Below are 20,573 nucleotides of genomic sequence, written 5' to 3'. Positions count from 1 at the left end.
ATCCATGCATTTACTTTCAGATTAACATGCCCTGGGGAAAGTTGAATACAAGTGGCTGCATTTCATTGGATGCAAGTATTGGATAACTGGTCAACATTACCAAAACAGTCTATCACTTAGTCCACAAATTAGAAATATATTTTCTTGATGGAATGTCTATTTCTATTTCTGAAAAAAAATCAAAGTTCTTGGACTTGATTTTTTGTTTTTAAATCTGTTTATTAAGAAAGAACCTTTCTTTTTACATAGAAAAGATACAGAGGAAAGTCAATGTAGTAGAATCCATTACCTCATATAACTGCTATACAATTGAATATTAATGACAAAAGTTTCAGAAAACTTAAATATTATAAAAAGCCACCTCCAAAATAAGACTCTGACAGAGCAAGAACAAGACACAAATTAAACATTGAACTGCTGTGAATCACAAACGTATAGAAAGACACAGCCAATACAAGAGGCCTTGTGCCAAAAGGATGTTCCTGTTACAGTATTATGCATATTATGTTCCTGTATACAATGTAATGGAGGAATCAAATAAATTTAAATCTTAAAAAAATCTCGGTATCTGATGTATCTGGCAATTTTTTATTTAGTTTTCCAACTTTTCAGAGTCAGAAAACTTTTATAATTTTGCTTAAAAAGAAACTCCAATGAGAATGTGTCAAATTCTTGAATCTCTTTGTTTTGTCATGTCTTCCAATGGCAATTATTAGATTACTTTCCCAAGGATTTTGTGAAAGAAAGTAAGACAGTGTGGAATATGTAAGTCAAAGCTGTGAATTGAGCACTCCTGCACTGCCATCTGTGACAGCCTTTTCTGAAGCTTGCAGAAGTCTATAGAGCTCTGCTGCAGTACCTTCAGGCACCTTCCTGTAAACTCAGGCAAATTCACCAACAGTCCAGCATTGGCTTGGTGAGGAATACCATTTGTCTCACAAATGGATATTGTGCAGATTAAAAAATACATGTAGAAAATAATGAGAACAGACACTTAAATGGCAAGAGAAGAGAAAGATTTATTTTTACTGACTTTCAACTGGTGTTAAGATTGCTTGAGAGACATCCAGTACATGTGTAAGACCACCACAGATATGACTACATATGCATATTCTGTCTATCTCACTACCACACCCTCTCTTCATAAAGGCACTAACTATAAATAGTACGAAAACAGACAGATAAAATGCTACCCAAAAAAAAAAAAAAAAAAAAAAAAAAAAAAAAAAAAAAAAAGATTGCTTGTATGGACTTCTTGTTTATGTTTGTATACATTCATGCTTTAAATGCACGATTTTAAAATTAATTTAAAAGGTTACCTTTATTTTGGCAATACAACTGATAAAATGAAACATGCAGAACACACAGCTTGACAGAACTCAGTGCATAATTTTGTCAGAATGAAGCAGTTCTTTACCACCCTTTGTGAGTTGGGAATACATTCATATTACAAGGCAAACCCCCCCCATCCAAAACAGACAACATCTGCCTTCTGTTTAATGCATCTGTTTTTCCACATCTCCTCCAACATCTTTGGATAGTAGAATCTATTTCTGACCACAGGTTAAATTGTATGGTTATATTTTAACAGTCTTCATAGTGCAGCAAGGCAAGACAGAGCTGCCTGTATTCACTGTTCTATCTCCAGGCTGTCCATTTTTAGGTCGGGTGGTTTAAAGCTATTCACTTCTTCATAGGTAAGTTCTGTAGAGGGGATGTAAGGAAGACAGAAGAATTAGGTGATATTTTCTTCAATAGAAAACTATTCCAGACAAAACAGTTCTACAGATGCATGTGACTTGCAGTTTGTATTTCCAGCCTTTTTAGCATCTAGATCCAAAGGCAGACTGAATTCACTAGGAATCCTCCTCTTAACCTCAGATTACAAATTAGACTCACAAATACTGTTATTGTACAACATGACTGTCCCCTTCAACTAATTACTAAAATACACAGGCCCTGCAATGAAAACATCAATTATGCTGTCAGATGATCTGCCAAAATGATGTAATAGAAGACAGTATATAATGGAAAATGGAATCTTTAAAAATACCTAGATAAGTTTTAAAATGTCTACTTTCAACTGTGGACAACAATTGTTATCGTGTCGCAGTCAGTTGCCTTCAATTATATATCATTTACAATTCTGTGCTAATTCCTTGGAATCCTGTTGTTTTTTTTTTTTTAATTTTTTGTTTGTTTGTTGTTTTGTTGGTTTTTTTTAATGTTTAACTGTAGCTGACTTAATTTTAAGGTACTCTGAATTTTTTTTTTTTTGTCTTAGAAGCATGTAACAACTTTCATCAGGAAATTCTATATTCATCAATAGCTAGAAACATGGGTTACTTGCTATTTTACCCTGCTTTGGGAATAACCATTTATCTTTCATGCTAATAGTCATGTTTTTGCCTTGGACATTAATGGAATATGTTGTCAGTGGCTACCTCTTTCTACCTTTCTACCTAGTGGCTACCTTTTTTTAACTTCAGGTTAAAAAATTACTTCAGGTTCTGTTTTCCAGTGATGTTTAAATCATGTTAAATTCATGCCTATTAGCTTGTTTATTAAGTAACTCTGTCTGAGCATACCTAGGTCTCCTCTAAAAAGTATGTAAAAAGTCTTGGGACTGAATCTTGCTTATGGTCTGGTTGTGTCATGCTGTACCACTGTGTGCATGCCAGTTTCAGTGAGGGATTTCTCTGAAGGAAATGCTGGGTGCAGAACTCCAGGCATTGAAGGATTTGTTAGGTGACTCTGAGTGACTGACTTATGACTATCACATAGAATTACAGGCAGCTCCTCCAGGGAGGAGCTACAGCTGACTGAACCTGGAGAAGCCAGTGTCCTCACAAATCGGACACCTGGAATTGTATTAGGAATTATTCTCACTGGCTGCGTGGTTTATGTTTATGAAGCTCTTTGCCCACTTCTCACTGCACCTACTCAGCAGAGATATGTGCAACTGGAGCAACATCTAAGGAGAGAATGTATAGCATTTAACTCTGAATAGCATACTCTTGGCCTCTAAAATTTTGAAATATTTTCTAACTGATTAAACATGTCAGTAAGAAATCTAGGAGCTTGGGCTGATACCCTCAGTAGTGTGCAGTGGAGGCCAAGAAAACTATGAAATGCATAAGACAAAGTGTTTGAAATCCCATGTTACTTTGGTGCTCAGTCCCTCGAGATCAGGCACCACTGATTTTTAACTTGAACAGAAAAGAGCAGAAACATGCCATCGACATCTTGAGAAATTGGGTCAATATTTCATCAACACTACAAAAATTTTACGTCATCTTACTTATAAAAATGTGGCACATGCTGTACTTGAAAATAAAAAGTTTATTTCCCAACATAAAAATATGGCCAGAGGGAAGAAGGAAAAGCAGCAAACCTGCTGTGTGAGTTTGGAGATTTTTGTCTTAGGCCTTTTTTTAAACCTGAATAAAGAAGGAATTTGACCTGTAGTTCCATCAAGATCAATGATGTAAATAATGATACATGATAAATAATATGATATTGCCCTTCCTAGAGAATTCACCTTCATGTCCTCATTTCAGTTTAGAAAGTGTTAAGCTGTTAAGCTAAGATTGTTCCTGAAGTAATTTCAGTGGAGTTTCATCACAAACAGAAATCCGCTTCATGACTCAGAAATTGTTAAACTTTCCTCTTAAAGACTCAGGCAACTGAAAAACAGCAGAAAAACCCCATCCACTCCTAAGTACAGCAGCAAATGAACACAGTTTTCAACAAACAAGATGTATGGGTGGTGCTGTGGGCTGCCAGGTTTTGTAAAGGAGAGCATGTGTACGGAGTAAGCAATGCCAGTCAATCCTCCTTGTTTGTACAGACACAGTCAGCTTCTACAGAAGCCTTCCAGGGCTCTAGGAAGTTGATTTATTGTAGAGAGAGACATGATCCCACTATTATCTTTCTTTAAGATACATTTTGCTGTAGACAGTCTGCTTTCTTCCCTGTAATGCCCAGGATAAAACATGGATGGGCAAGTGTAAGTGGATGGGCATGAGTAAGACATGAGAGTATTCTTCATCATAAACCTAACCACTATGATAATACATTTTTATCAAATCTTTCCTGATTAAAAGTTACAGAAAATGCAAATAGAAACAAAAGAACATTTATTTTATAGAAGACATATTTCATCTTAAACCAAGGAAAGACCTTTATTGATAAATGGAAACCATTCATTTTCTACAACATTATTCTCAATTTAAAATTCCTAGTAAGGAATTTTTAGAATAGTATGTCCTCATTAGACAGTGGTGAAATTGGACTGTACTTTTCAGTGTACTTGTAATCAAATGTCGAGCCACCTTACTTCCGTGATACTGCAGTGCAGTATGATTGTGTTGCAAGCATGGAAAGTTGTTGCAGTATTTATCAAAGAAAGGCTTCGGGGTGTCACTGCCAAGTAAAATCATCAACTATCATTTCAAACAGGACCAATAGCATGGTGTAGGTATTAATCTCAATTCCTTTGCTATCTAAAGAACTATTAACAAAACACACATCTATGTGGATAATATTACTTTCCAGTTCTGATCAGAACTAGACCAGAATCACAAGTAATGTCACTTGCCTCAGGGTAGTTACTTCAGCTGGGGATCTGACCTAGAAAACTAAAAGCAAAACAGAATGTGTGACTACCTGGTAGCTAGCATCAGCTTTTAGTTAAGCTTTCACTGGTACAAAGAATCTAGTAAGGAGATGATAGAAGGGGGCAGAGTGGGCAAAATTCAGACAAGAAATATAAGCCTTTCCACCAATCCACTCCCACAAGCACACATATTAACTTATCTTGTTTGCTTGAGGCTTAAAAGTTCAAATTCCTCTGGCTAGAAATGGAGGAAAACTCTTATTTAAGTTAGGATTTCTTCCACTTCATGTCTTATCTAGTGCATGCAGTTCTGATACCTTTCCATTCATCTATGGTTCTCTCCTTGTTCTCTATGGACTCGTCGTACAGCTCAGCCTCAGGTTCGTCATCCGGATCATGATACTGTACGAAGTAGGGATGTGCAAGTGCTTCCGAGGCAGTGATCCTTTTATCACTGTCTAAAATAAGCATCTTCTCAAGAAGGTCTACAGCTAAGGCAAACACAGAAATGCAGTTCAAAGTCAGAAGAGACCATGAGGAAATAAAAGAAAAGGCAACTGGCTACACACAACCTATTCTCACACACCTTAAACACAAATAATATTACTGGCAAAGCTAAGGCAACATAACAAGTTAGTTTTGAAGATTTTGTACTATGAGTACAAAAGAGCTGTAGGAAGTTTCTGGTTTGCTTGTGGCATGCACAAAGGCTCAGTATAGTCAACTGGAGATCTGATTCACCTCTTTGGATATCCAAGGACTTAATTCTAAAGATCTGTGTGTGCTTATAAGGTAATATCCTGTGGTGTGCCTCATTTGAGTACTTAAGTTTGTACTGATCAGGACCAAGCTAAGTAACTTGTGAATAATAAAGTGTGAGAATACACTTCTAATATGCTGCACCAATGAAATGTTTTTTTTGGGGATAAAAACCCCAAAGCAACTTCACAAGAACCAACATAAACAAAATATGTTTGAAGTACACTAGAAATGAGAGGGAGTTGTATGGCTGAAAATAGTTTTTATGGAAATTTTATCATAACTATTTCAAATACTATTTTTTACTGCTTTCGTATAAGTATTGGCATTAATTTGCCTTTATGCTATTAATATGTTGCATGCTCTCACGTACTTCAGGCATATCAATCCCATTTTTTAATATGAAAGTGTTCCAAACTACTTGTATTTGTAAGAATAAAATTTGTATTAATACACAAAATTAATTCAAAGAATTTTAATTCACAACACTTCCCTATAATGTGCACTTGATGGAACTGACCTGGTACAACAGTGAGATGACTCCGATAACTCAAGTGTCTCCTTTTATGTCACAAGTAAAAGTTCACAGAAACATCTCTTTTGCACAGGCAGAACCAATTGATTAGACAGAAAAAACAATTATACAGAATCAGATCAAAGGTCTGCCTTAGCCCAGTATCCTGTGTCCAACAATGGCTCATATATTCCTAGGAAATAATACTCCAAAGGGTCATTCAAACAGCTATACTTCCTGGTATATTCTTCTGCTTGCCAGCAATTTACAGCTCATGGCCTTCCTGAGCCAGAAGTGATGTCTCTAACCTAGAGCCTGTGACATTTTTATTTATTTCTGCTATGTACAGCTGGCTTTTGCGTTTTATTCATGGACCATTTCCCTTTAGGAGGTTCCTGTAATCTCCATCAGAAAGAAAAAGACAGACTTCATGAAGGGAAAACAGTCTCAGGATGAAAGGTTAAGCAATGCTTTTCTCACTCATCTGATTATTATTATATGGCATCATACAGCAAGGAACTCAAGGAATGCTTGAGTTCCTATGTTAGTGAAAAATTTTATCTGTGTCAGTCTGACTTTCTTACCTAATGGATTGGCACCGCGAAACACTGCTTTCAAATCCTGTTGAGGCATATGTGGAAGAGATTCGATGTATTTTCTTGCCTAGAAATAAGTGAATATATATACCATATCCACAGGGTTAAATTTTGCTCAACAGTAACCACATCAACTCTAAAAAAACAGACATTATATTTTTTATTTTTCTTATGCATGGGAAATCCTCTTTACATAAAACCACAATGTATGACCTTGTTTCAGACACTCACTCCTGTATACTGGACAATAAGTAAGAGAATTTTAAGCAGGCACGTTTTGGTTTAAGGCTTGAGTGTTAGCAATTTAGTTTTCACCTGTGCTTACTGGTCCATTGCAGTATATCCCCAGGAAACACATGGATGTAACGTTCCATCAGAAACTGCAGCCTAAATCATCTTTCAGTTACTCTCAGCAAAGTGGCATAATTCAGTCTGCAGCCTTCCCTCCTCTCTCTTCTCAGGTGAGATGTAGCTTCACTAACCAAAGAACAAATTCTGATACTCCATGGGAACAGATTTTCACATGTTTAACAGAATTTAAATTGCCTTTTCACTGTGGCTGTGAAAGGCGCATCCAAGCTCAGCTAGTAAAAGCCTACCCGGATACAGGATCCACAAATGTCAGCCTGATGCTACATGAGCTACGAATTTTTAGGCTGAGGTAGATAGGTTGGCAAGAGAAGAGGTTGCAAACTTGGCTCAGACAGAACAGGGAATTCTGAAAAGGAATTGTCAAAAAAGAAGGAGGTGGCTATTCCCTTAATCCATAAAAAGCCATAAATCCATAAATCGCCTCAGCTGGTCTTTGGACAAACCCTAACCCTTTTAAAACATGTTTGTGTTACACAGATGTCTCTCCACATTTAGCAGTCCTGTTAGAAGGACACTATCTGCAGAAGACTAACTAAGCATCCTTGGCCTATGGAAAACAGCAACTGATCAACAACTAATCCTAACATGACTGGATAAGATATGGTGAAAATTACCTCCAACCTTGCCCACAAATCCTTTGAAAACAACAGAGGCCTATCAAAGTGCACTTACTAGCCTGTCCCTTCTGCTTATATACTCACCACAGAAACCTGACCCAGAGAATCCCAATGTTTAAATTATACTGAAATGCAATTACCATTTTAATTCATATTAACATGAAACACTGACAAACACCTCAGTAACTTGTGCTGAAACATCAAGGTTGATCTTTTAGTTTCCAGTTCTTTAATCCTCTACTAATAACTGAAGATAGGCTTGGCATTTCAGCAAATCTCTTGACGCTGCTGTTACAGAAATGTTAAAAAATTGTCCATATCTGCAAGCTGCATTAAGAAATATCTACACAATAAGGCCAAACTACATGGTAAAGAAGAACTAGAATGAAGAAACTCCCTTGCAGCTGGCAATTACCTCCAAGCAAGGTATGCATCTCCTTAGACATTGCTTCTCTAATCAGGCAGCAACAGCCCAGAGGTGACCTAGCAGCACTCCCGTTCATTAACCTGGTTTTTGTGTTCTGCCTGTGCTCTAAAAGTATAATTAGCCCAAATAAAATAGTTTCAGGATTCTTGTACCTCACTGAGGTATGCTCTGAAACACAAGAAATTAAAAGAACAAAGCATGTACTATTTCCAGTAAGTATCTAAGGTGTTACTCTCACAATCAAGAAGCTCACTAGTTGTGGGTAAATAACACTACTGAGAATGTGTTACAGCAAAACCTGTAGGATCTTAATAACACATGATGGCTACAAAAGGACCTACAGGACTATACAAGGACCTATGTTTAGGACAGCACAGTCTGAGATTTGTTGATTGATGCAGTCCCTGGCAAAAGGATGGATGCTTAGTTAGCCTCCTGCCCCAGCCATTCCTAGGTGCCGGGTACCCAAAAACTCTGGGGCTGTGTATTGGCCTGTGATGATGATGTTTAATTATGCTTGTACCTTCCAGAAATACAGAGTTGCTCTGGCTCTCCTACTGCTCCTGCTTACTTAACCCACTGTATTCATTAGTAAGGTCAAAGAAAACCCATCAATATATACGCAAGCTGAGAAATAACCATTAGTATTAGTTTGAGGGGTATACAGAACAGGTTTAAGAAAACAGCTGCAGCTCAGGAGGTATCTGTGTGCTGGTGTTTATCTGAACTCTTACATTGTGCCCATCACCTGCCTTTATCAAACAATACTACATCTCATTCCTCAGCTGGCTATCCACAGTTACTGCAGAGAAATTAAGTGGAAATTGTTCATTAACTAGCTTACTATTTTAAAGAAGTAACATGGAAAGTTAAAAAGCCCAGTCTTAACTATGAATATTATCAAGAAACTGGACCTCATGCAAGCATTTAGAGAGATGAATAAATATGATTTTCAAATTAGGGATCTAAATAGAGCACTCATGCAGAACACACATTATTTGATTCAGATACATCTCTCTTTAGAAACCTTACAACAATGGAAAGCATACAAATTACAGAGACATCAGATTTAATAGCAACAATATAACACTCTGAGCTGAGTACCAGTTTGATTTTTTAAAGATAAGAATAATTTAATAATAAGCCTTTTAAAAGATCATCGGGACTAATTTCTTAACTCTGCAAGAACATGAGAACAAGTATCAAAATTTATCCAGATGACAGTCAAGGCATTTGGATGACTCCAAAAGCATATTTTTTGAATGGTGGCATTCTATCAGCAAAAACTAGGGATCATTTTAAGGTATTTGCTCATTTCCAAATCAGAGTGTCTGTGTCACACAGGCAGTGACATACAACGCCAGTTAGAGAAAGAATGACAGAAAGTCAGTTAACTGAATGAAGCTGTGAACTCACATGTTCTGATGATATCTTCTTCAGAAGTTCTGAACTGGGCGTGCCCACAACTTCCATTATTCTCTTTAGTTGATCGATATCTGCATAATTTCAGGGAAATAAATAGCTCACAGCCCTTCTGGGTTTAGACAATTAATGAGCTTTCATGCATGTAACTAAGAAGCTTAAAAGCATTCAGCAAGACAATTCCACCATAGGTCATGGAAGGATATCAATTCATACCTACTTAAGCCTAGTTCTGGAGTACCAAATTCTCTACTGTACTACATTAACTTGTCACATATGTCAGCTGCATGAAAAACATTGCTTTTCTGTCCTAGTTCCCAATTTAATACATTCTTAAGCTTAATCTTAATAGCATACTTATGTTTCAGCGATCTGAGAGATTTCTGAAGATCAGTCTAATATGATACACAGCTCATAGGCCTAGATTACTAAAGAGATAGGAGACTGGCAAATGAAAAGTTCTCATTTAGTACCTTTAAAAATTTTTATAAAAGTCTCAAGATTAAAAACTTGGAAAATGTTAATTTTTCATTGTGATCTGGGACCTGTAAAGTATATTACATTTTTTATAGAGACACAAGATTATTTTACAGCTTTATTTAAATTTATATAATTATATAGTAGTAGACAATATTTTATAACAATAAAAAAATCTTATTTCTTGAAAACGATATAATATATACTAAATATATAAAATTTATTAATATATTAATTTTTTCACATACCACATATCATGTAATCAAACAGTCTGAGGACAGTCATCTCCTGATGATTATACACCTGGAGAACACCTGCGGTCACAAGAGTCTAATGATGCTGAGTGCAATGGAAAGGCCAGTGAGGAGACTTGGTCTCAGCTCTCTTAATATTATTTCATGCAATTCTAATGTCATGGTGCTTTGCACCCAGCAAAGCCTAGTATTAGCAGAAGTGTTTGTTTTTTTGAGGTATTTCAGAGTAGCAAAAAATGTCAATATTCAGTACAGAAGAACGTGCTTTTGTTTCTCATAATAAAAGCGTGATTGTTTCCTCATCCCTTATTATGTGTTTTTCTTCAGTTTTCTTTTATTATTTTAGTGCTTTCCTCAGAAATGTCTCTTTTTTTGCTCCTGCCAGCACAGGAAACGCCAATGGAAATTCCTGATGCTCCATCAGGGACCGCAGCACAGTGCTGCAGAAAAGAAAGGGCTTTGATGCTCCCGTGCCATTTCTGGAACTACTGGCTTCTTTTAATATAACAGGACACAATAGACCTATTAATTCACTTATTATTTAAAAGTTAACTCATCTGCATTTTCTGGAACTTTCAGCCTAAAAGCAGTTCTATTTTGTTAAATCATATTAGCTGATGAAAAAATAGTGCCTTTACTCAGCTTCAGTTTTAGTGTATGTTATTTCAATAAAATCCACACATGGAAGAAATCTACCCTGTTGTAACTAGGTTATTATTTAAATACAGATACACAAAAGAATAAATGTAACTTTCTATTCTTTAGGAACATCTGGTTTTTATCCTACCAGTGGTCTCACATTCAGTTGTCATATACACTGAACGGAAAGATTAGCAAATTGTTTATTCTTTTACAAGTTTGTTACCTCAAAACCATGTCCACAGAAACACTCAAGTCTTTAGGGAAAAAAAAAAAAAAAAAAAGAATTAGAGAGTATTTTTAGTTGCATTTTAAGGTTTATATAAAGGATACAATCATTTCCTGGAAATAGAGCCTTTCCCTTCAATAGCTCTGCCATGATACATCCAACCGACCATATGTCAACTGCCAAAAAACAGAGACAGAAATGTGCACAATGAATCAAAGAGATCCTTAAACACAGCTGCTTCTTGGTTTAAAACTATCACTATATCCAGCTGTAGCAAAATACAAGCCTTCACAGTTTACCTGTTTGATTGTAGTGCATCCAGTTTAACATAATTTCTGGAGCTCTGTACCATCTTGTTGCAACATATCCAGTCATTTCATCATCAGTTTGACGAGCTAAACCAAAGTCTAAAATCTACAGAATAAAAATAAAATAATAATTTTTAAAAATCCCTTTCACTTTTGTTTTAGGTCCTGATTTTCCCATTACTCATTTCAGAGTTTTCTGTAGTCCCTCACTATCAGAGAAGTAAAACAGCAGCACTCTGCAGCCTCTTCTGCTGTATCCATGCAGCCTCTGGTGCTACATAAAGATATTTCCACTGCAAGAAGCCTAGTGCTTTGTTCTCCAAGGCAAACTTTATATTTTGCCTTGAGTTCAATTTTCCATTGACATTCATTTACTAAAAATAAACAGTGTTGCTTTAAAAAATGAAGTATTATCAACTGGGAGTGTTTATGTAAAACGCTAACAGCAAGTGCCAGTGGCCATTTAAAAACCAAATAAGCTGATCACAAATCTGCAGAATTTCTGTTTAATTTTCTTATGCCTAAGCATTTACTCAAATCACACATTATCCCAATGCCAGTAGGAGAGAAATGTATATCCTATGTAACAATGTAAATTTAAATCACACCCCATTTGTTTTCAGTAGAACTTGCCCAGCAAATCAAAGGTGTTCTGTTTATGTACACGGAGGTTTGATTGCAAAGTGTTCCCCTCCAGATGCTTTCCCTTGCTAAGTTTACATTGATAGGAAGTTATTTCAACTGAATTTTCCCAGCTCATTTCCTTGCTCTCTGTTCTATTCTCTGGTTAGTCTATGGCTCACTATAATGGATCCTAGCTCTAAGAGAGACTGCCTTGGAAGTGCACCATCTGAGCCTCAGTGCTCAGTCATCTGAGCAAGCCAGCATCTCTTCACATAGAAATATGAGTAAGATCATTGAGTATCTCCTGTGATGAGATCCAGGATTACTTATTAAGCTGATGGCTAATCCTTTTCATAGTGAATAAGAAAATTTCAAGAGTATAATTCAGAATTCCTCGGTTATAATCCAATTAAAAGATATAAAAAGCCTAAAGGAAAATATTAAGATATAAATGATTGACATCTTAACTTCCAGTATAGTTTAAAAGCATAATTTATTTCTTAAGTAAGTGAAGAAAAATGCATGAGGCAAACAAGCTCAAATAATGGCATGAAAATGCAAACACTAATGCCCTTATTTTTATGAGGATTTTTGGCAATATTTTTCATTAAGAGCTGATCCCTTCTATCAAATGTGCACACACACACACACCTTCCTTCTTTTTGCTTCTATTACCTTTTTTTTTAGTACTTGGAAATATCCTCTAGTTTGTCCTATTAAACATAATTTGAGGAAGTAAAGCTATAAATATAAACAAAACAAAGAGCAGTGTAACGAACGCTGGACAGGGAGGTGCACAGATTTCATAATAGAAAAAAACCCATAAAAGTCTCCTTTACTTACAGTACAAAAATACAGTACACATTTTAGAGTACATGATCAAAGACAGATGACCCACAAAATTTCACACATGCCGAACATAAATGCATGAAAGACATTAAAGAGATAATCATGAGACTTGCTGAGCATCTGCAAGTGTCACTAAATCAAACAGGAACTACAGTTTCTCACCACAGATCCGGATTAGTGCAAGAACCTAACTGCACTGCTCTTACTCATTACTGTGATTTTTTGCTGATCTTGTGGTATTTGGAGTCTTTTCTTAAATCTCTTGCAGCTGAAATAAAGTGATTACATCAGAGTCTTAGAAACAGGAATAAAGATGTTTCTGGCTGTCATGGAGAAATGTTTAATTTCTTATTCTTAAGCTTAAAGGCTTAGAAAGCTACAAGACATCTTTTCCTTCCTTCCATCCTTTCCGTCCAGAGTCTTATGCTTACTATGTAGTATCATATCACACAGACACACCAAGAGGTGTATCTATATAGATGTGTACATCAAAATAGCATTTGGGAATCAAGGATTATAGGGTTCTTTTTGGTTGGTTGAGGTTTTTCTGTTTTATTGCTGTAACTGGTAATACTGGTAATATATTTTTTGCCATCATTATTTAATTTAGCTTGTATGTTCTATAGATACAAAGATGAAAGTTGTTACAAGGCTTCAGTCAATCATGGTAGATGCAGATACAGATACGTATCACAGGTCAGACTCTCAAGATATACTCATTTAAGTACCCAGGGGCCAAAATATTATCTGTGTACCATCTGTGGGGTACATAGGAATTTTGCAAAGACACTTGTATTCACATTAAATTAACATTTGGGAGAAAACACATGTTCATGGAAATGAAGAACTAGCAAACAGCTGAAATTAATGGAATGAGCCATAAAAATGTTATCTAACGTTTTCTTAGAAAACTGTCATCTTGAGAGTTTTTACAACACTCTGTTACAATAGCATGATACCTACCCTCAATTCACAGTCTTCATTTACAGCTAGGTTACTGGGCTTCAGGTCCTGTAGCAGAACACAGAGTTAGTCACGTACTACTTCAGCCTTATAAAATATATTGTAACTATGTCTTAGTAACACATCTGATGCACAGAGGGACACACTCCCTTCATTTTCATTACCTCAAAGACTGAACTCACCCGATGGATGATTCCAGCTGAGTGAATATACTGTGAAACAAAACAAAACAAAAGGTAAGATTTGAAGTTAGAGGTGAAGGGAGGTCAAAGTCACTTGTCTTATTTTTTGCTTCTGAGACTGACTGTTTTATATACAGGAAATACTTACATCATACCATGTTTTCAGATCAGAGGTATGTCAAACTTTAAAACCTCCCTCTTTTGTCTTATCCAGAATTGGATATTTTTGGAAAGCTAACCGTGAGGACTAGAGTCTACCATGAAAGGCAACACTCACAGTGATTTTTCTGTATAAAGTCTCTTGCTAATTTGGAATTTGTTCCAGTCTTCCTTGGATGTCCACGTTGATCAGCTAGTGGCTAGTGGAATCAGTGGCCTAGGGAGCAGCATGGTTGACTCCTAAATGACCTAAGTCACCTTCCCATACTGTGAACACTGATGGGGGTGAAAGCAGCCACAGCTGCACTCTGGGACAAGTTAGGGACCACAATGCCCACCTAAGTCCCATCAAAGTCACAGGTCCACTTTCAAAGTGCTATTTCAGTGGCTGTTTCGTGTCTCTGCTATTTTACAGAAAACATTTAAAATAAAACAATGAGAACACCTTACTCTGTCATTGTCTATCATTCTCTAGTTAGGATTAACAGGAAATTTATTTATGATCTTATCAACCAGCATGAGCAGGGCTTTGAAAACCTTCTATTCTCTAGAGGTGATTTCACCTTTTTTAGGAAGAGGGATTATACACAAAACCTTATAGGAACTGGGAAAACCCAAAGAGAACACAAGGGCATTCTTCATGTTCCAGACCTAGGAACTGTTTGTCAGAAGGCAGGGCCACCTCTCAATATTCCTCACAGCAGCTGCAAGCAGCTGAATGAACAGAAAGCCAAAATACTGCTATCAACAGAAGGAGCCATGTGCCCTCTGCTGAGACAACCACAGCAGCCCCTCCTGGTGCCACCAAGCAGTCATATACAGGATCAAATGTTCTTTGACTAATGAGACATGAGAATTTAACAATAATTTCAATTCCAGAAGAAAGGAGCCACCAGCAACCCCACCCCTTTGAAACAGAGCCAGAAATGCACCTGAGTGCATTTCTGAAATTAATATTCATTTAGAGCACGATTCTTACTATTATTTAGCTTTGACACAACATAGACTTATATTCAAAACCACAAGCAGGATAATTAATGCCAGAATCCATCTTCCTAACTAAGCTATTAACTCAGGTAAATGAGACAAAGGAATTAAGGGCTCAGTTGTGCAATTTTTATTCACTAAATCTGTACCTTAAGTGACAGAACCTGCATGCATGAATAAGAATTACTGTCTCAGGCGCAAGGTGACTTGCTGAAAATCATGTAATAAGTATACTTCACAGCCAGTATTTACCATGGCTTGCTTTCAAACATATATTTATTTTCCATGTCTAAAATATCAATTATTGTTAAGTTAGCTAATAAAGCTGCTGTCCTCTCTCTTTTCTGTTTGCTTATATCTTGGGAAAAAAACTGGTCTGAGAAAAAGCTTAGCACCTAGTAATAGGAAGCATTACCTATATTCTCTCCTGTTTATAGACACTTACATGTTAAACGTCAGCAAAATGATGCATGTTTTGATTCTTTTGGAAGAAAATTTTGCTGTAGATTCATTGCCAATCACCTGTGTTATTAAAGTGTATAATTTTTAACTGATATGATTAAAGAAAATAATGACTTTACAGGCAGATTAAATCCTAACTGATTGTGTACAGCATCGTACATTGCTGGGATAAATTTCTGCTTCCAGATATTTCCCAAAGGACTCAGCTAACTTGGTTATCTCTTCATCCACGTGACACTTTAAAAAAATCAGGACTGTGGTTTATCAAAGTGTTTTTTGTCTTTCAAAGCACAAATGTGAGTTACTTTCCATACTGTTCTTCATCTATTTCACATTCTTCAGAATTTTTGAGACATTATAGCATGTCATTGTCCTGCAGTAGGAACTGAAATAGACACTGATCTAAAGTTAATTTTCAAGAGGAGCATTTGAGTGTATTGTGCATGTAAACATTGGTAGGCTTGGGGGTTTATTTCTTGTTAGAAAAATTACCTGATAATGTCTGAAATGATTGTTACTATTTGCGCACTTTTAAGACATAAAAAAAAAGTGTTTAAGTATGGTCATTGCAACCAACCGGTCCTTACAACATTTAGATTGCTGACTCATTACTACAACATTTAAATTTCTGGCCTCAGACTGTACCTTCAGACCTCGAAGTAACTGATAGATGAGAAACTGTATATGATCATCCGTTAACTTCTGGCACTTCACTATGTTATTCAGGTCAGCACCCATTAAATTTGTTACAAGATATCTGTGAAAATAAAGAAATGAAGAAAAAAACAACAAAGAATGGCAGAACATAAATTCTTCTAGGAGAGTATTCTCCATGACACACTACAGCAGTGATACATCCAAATATTTTTTGATGAAGATGAAGCCTCACCCAACATTGAAGTGGAAGCCTGAGGCACCAAAACTACAGGACCCAAAAGGCCCTGGAATATCTGATGACGGAGGGTAATATTAGGGTGGTAGAAATAAGAGTGTTTTGTGTAACTTCCCTCTCTGTTCCCACTGGAAGTTTTACTTTTTGACAAATTTTGCAGAAACATTGATTCTTTTTCAAATACAGTGCTGGAACAAAAGTGTGCATCCATCATATCCAATTCACATTTGTGTAATTTTGCCCCCGAGTCAAAGGGGTTTGGTCACTAACTTCCACGGAGACAAAAATGTGTTAATTACTATTTCTTTTGCTAAATTGTTTACTTAAGGGCTTATACAATTACATAAACCAAAAGGAAATCAGCATAAATCATATGTTTGAGTCACACCAAAATATCCCTAGTTTTAGGTTAGCCAAGACTCTAGCCTAAATTCACCTTGTCTCAGTTAACTAACAATACTTTCCTGCATTCCTGAACTCTGTCATCTATAACAAATAATCTATAGCTTATAAACATACAATTTAACTGAAAAAGTTTTAAGTTTATTGGCATTTATGCAGCATTAAGTAATTTACCATATACCTTTAATCTAATTTAAATAATTTAAATTTTCATTTAGAAAAGTACAAAAATGAGGTTCATCTCCCTGACTCCTCTTTTGTGGGAAAGTTGCAAACAATTTTTACAAAGCTGACTGTGGCTGAAAGTCTTTTAGAAATATATGTTCTTCCTTTTTAAAACCTGAATGGTATTTACTTACTTAGTAACTAGTCAGAATGATTTAAAAATTTTTACTTACACTTCGTTAAAGTTTTCTATTGATGTTGCAGGTGTAAAAACATCTAGCAGTCCTATAACCTGTCAGATGAAAAAAGGGGAAGGAAGTGACATTTTATTTTTACAAACCTATAAAGCAACATGTAATTTGTATTGACAGTGGTCAGCATTTTTGGGATGAAACTTACGTAAATATGACACACATGTCATACTGAAAACTGACATAGTAAGTGATCAATAAAAGTATCAACTCAGCCATCTTAATTACAATTTTAATTACAGAGTAAAAAAAATTAAGGTAGAAGAAGTAATGTCTCATTACAGAAAAGCTGACTTACGCCTGATACAATTGTTATACTTTAGAAGATACATGGTTTCATGAGTTTTCTTAGTCTGTTTTTGTTAACTTTTTTATCCTTTCTCTGGGATACTTTTCAAACAACCATATTTTATTCAGGCTTCAAATCATCAAGCTACCTTTAAGCAAGTGGATGCTCCACTGAAATCAACTCTTTACCACATAAGCTTAGACCAGTACTCAGTTATGTGGGATCTGAAGGTCTACTGTCTATCATTTAGCTATTACACTGTTGTCAATTGCAGCTACACTAATCTGCCCTTAATTTCTCAACAGAATCCAAGTTTAGAAAAAGCAGGTTTGAGGTGTGGGGTTCTTACTTTTTTTCCTGGGCTGATGTTTCAAGATGTTTCAACAGTAGTGAATAGAACACTTTTGTTACTTTATTAGAGAAGAGTAGGATGACTTTTTTTGAGCTTCATTAACCTCACCTTCAAGACTCAATTAGATATTTTTAACATAAAAATGCAGCCTGTTACTGAAAGTTTCTAAAGTTCAGTGACTTCACTACACCTAAGGCAGCTAAGTCCAGGTATCTTGGGTAGCTAGACAGTTGCATACATCTTTCTGCAAAAGATTGTACCTAACTGAAATTATGCCTATGTTGTAAACTTTTGTAATGGAAAACCAAAGGGAAGAACTCACTCTCCACTTACGTTCTCATGCTTCATGTGCTTAAGCAACCGAAGCTCTCGGTAGGTCCTCCGGGCATGGATAAGTGATTGAAAAGGTCTTGAAAGCTTTTTCACTGCCACCTTCTGTCTTGTTTTGGTATCATAAGCTGAGCTGGAAGAGGGAAAGAAAAAGTCCACATTGATGGCATGTTCTACAGCAAAGCTCTCAACCAGTTCACTGAAGGAACTTACACTCTCCTGAGGGCTCTCACCCCTTCCATTACCCTCTTTCACCTTCTACTCAGGGGCTGCAACCAGGGAGCTAGTCAGCAGTAACTCCCAAGTATTTGAACACAGACCCCTTGTTTTCCATCTAGCAAATTACTAATGCTTATGGTACTGTTCAGGGCTTATCCCCAGGCAACCCATTCCCCAAATGGCAGGAGAAGTAACCAGACAATTAGCTCCATTCCTGCAGCTCCAGCCTCCAGCTCCAAGGCAAGGCTTGTAGGGAATATGGGGATTCAAAGTGAAATTTGTTCTTACTGAGCAAATTGGAACCCTTAATAATTGGAGGAACACTGCCTTTGTATCTGTGAGCATTAATTATTATGTAGCCATCAGCTTGATGGACAATAATGTTCCCAAACTGGTATCAAGCTAGGATGCTGACATAACCATGGCCATGCCTTTCCCAACAAGTGAAGAATGGACACGTCTTATACTCCAGCCCACATATCCACAGCATGTGTTTAATGTCCCACAGATGGAGGTGCTCTGCTGAAAAGGACATTAAATATACAAGTCAATATTTGCAAGCAAGGGAGATAATGCTCTTTTTTGAGCATTAGAAAGACATGAGAAGCACAAGCCACAAATAAATGATGTCTGATATGTAGCATAGGGATAAAAATGATCCCTGTATTACTTCATGACACTACATTGTACAATTATGAAAGGATTCTGTTTGTTATCTCCTCTTAAGACGAAAAGAATTTTTTTTCCCGTTGTTACTCTTACCTATTAAGTAATTGTGTTCAATTAAAATACCTGGAAATTTTCAGTTTAAAGAGTGGATAACACTGTGTACTTGCTAGAGAGCACTAACAAGAGCCTTCCCACACATGGATCTTACAGAACTTTTTTTGAGTTACAAACTCAAAAATTAAACAACATGAAAAATGCGTGGAGTATTATGTCAACAGCCAGCAGTCACATCAAATGTTATTAACTTCTCCTGCACAGTGTTTAAAACACTCCCACAAATTGTTGTAGAATGCACCTGCTAGAGACAAAAAACCATTGCTGGTGCCTGGAGTAGCTTCCAAACTAATACACTGGGCATACAATCAGCTCCAAACAGGTGGACTCTGACACATATTTGGTGCTATGCTAAAGTCATGAAGAGCCAAGTGAGGAGCAAAGCCTCTATCTGCAAGACAAGGTGGTGCTTCTAATCAGAAGAAACAAAGGATACAATCAATAAACACGCAGGAAGAACAGTGGCATCTGAAAGGTGATTGTCCTAGAACTAACCCCTCCAGAATCTCATAAAGACAGAACAGAAGCAATAGACTTAATCAACAAGTTTCCTGCAGGCTCTGTGGAAGGAGGGAGTCACTCATGAGATAAATGACATAGATAAGCAGATTACTTCGCTAGTTTTTTGCAAGCGTCACAGAAGCTGATCTTCTGGCAAGTTTTAAAGGTGTAGAGTGCTGTGGTTTTGCTGAGCACCACAGAAAGGGCATTTCCAGAGGAGAAGAAAGAATGCATAGGAAGAAGGAAAAGACTGGTACCACTCTGATGAGTGGATGGAAAGGATACAACAGAGAAGCTTGTTCCAACAGTAGGGCAGGGACAGAGTTATTCAGGATATGAGGATGCTGTGTGCCTTAATTACATGGAGCAGCAGAACAGTGTGAGAAGAACTGGCAACAAAAATATCTTAAATTCCACATGACCAGCCACAAGGACAACATGAAGGTTGCACAAATAAATCTAAAGAAATAAAAAGGAAGCCAGTGCTTAGCTTCTAATATAGCAAAGATTAGATGTAATTGCCCTGTTTTTAGTCATGGGCAACAAAGCCACTGAAGAACACTGGCAAGTCTCACAAATACACACTGTCTATAGTCTTTCCAGTTTTGGGGGGAAAGGAAATGTTTATCCAGGTAAATAAATAACATTGCTCAAAACAGCAGTTTGCTTAACATCTCAGCTTTCCTGGTAATTCACAAGCCTTCCCACTCATGCTTGTATCAGTTTGTGAAATACTGTACACGTTATACAAGCCTAGGAAGAATCAGATTTTAAATCCCATTATCACGATAAACATCACTCTCCTTCTAATTCTAAGTTCAAATGTGAGTTTCAGTGGTTTAAAAACACTTATCTTTAAGATGAATTGCTTTTTATCCTCTGTATGACTCAAGGCTGCAAAGCTTTCAGATGGTACAAAGCACAGTCTTTT

At 36.6% G+C, this 20,573-nt stretch overlaps 1 protein-coding gene across 1 annotated transcript in view; it reads right to left on the bottom strand.

Moving 5' to 3' along the window:
- Positions 1 to 265: 265 nt before the first annotated feature.
- The window catches only part of MAPK11 (mitogen-activated protein kinase 11), a 31,109-nt gene continuing 10,801 nt past the window's right edge, over positions 266 to 20,573 (bottom strand). Inside the window, exons 2-12 of the mRNA XM_083859662.1 lie at positions 18,143 to 18,272; positions 17,151 to 17,209; positions 16,104 to 16,215; positions 13,851 to 13,880; positions 13,669 to 13,716; positions 11,224 to 11,338; positions 11,029 to 11,100; positions 9,320 to 9,399; positions 6,476 to 6,554; positions 4,936 to 5,109; positions 266 to 1,704 (exon numbers count right to left, since the gene is read on the bottom strand). Of these exons, the coding sequence (XP_083715788.1) occupies positions 1,631 to 1,704; positions 4,936 to 5,109; positions 6,476 to 6,554; positions 9,320 to 9,399; positions 11,029 to 11,100; positions 11,224 to 11,338; positions 13,669 to 13,716; positions 13,851 to 13,880; positions 16,104 to 16,215; positions 17,151 to 17,209; positions 18,143 to 18,272 (973 nt within the window). The 3' untranslated portion in view covers positions 266 to 1,630. The remainder of the gene's footprint in view (positions 1,705 to 4,935; positions 5,110 to 6,475; positions 6,555 to 9,319; positions 9,400 to 11,028; positions 11,101 to 11,223; positions 11,339 to 13,668; positions 13,717 to 13,850; positions 13,881 to 16,103; positions 16,216 to 17,150; positions 17,210 to 18,142; positions 18,273 to 20,573) is intronic.

This window comes from Zosterops lateralis (assembly GCF_965231275.1).
Source record: "Zosterops lateralis genome assembly, chromosome: 4".
NCBI lineage: Eukaryota > Metazoa > Chordata > Aves > Passeriformes > Zosteropidae > Zosterops > Zosterops lateralis.
The sequence above is the reverse complement of the archived record's forward strand: the minus strand, read 5'-3'. Positions and strand labels throughout refer to the sequence as shown.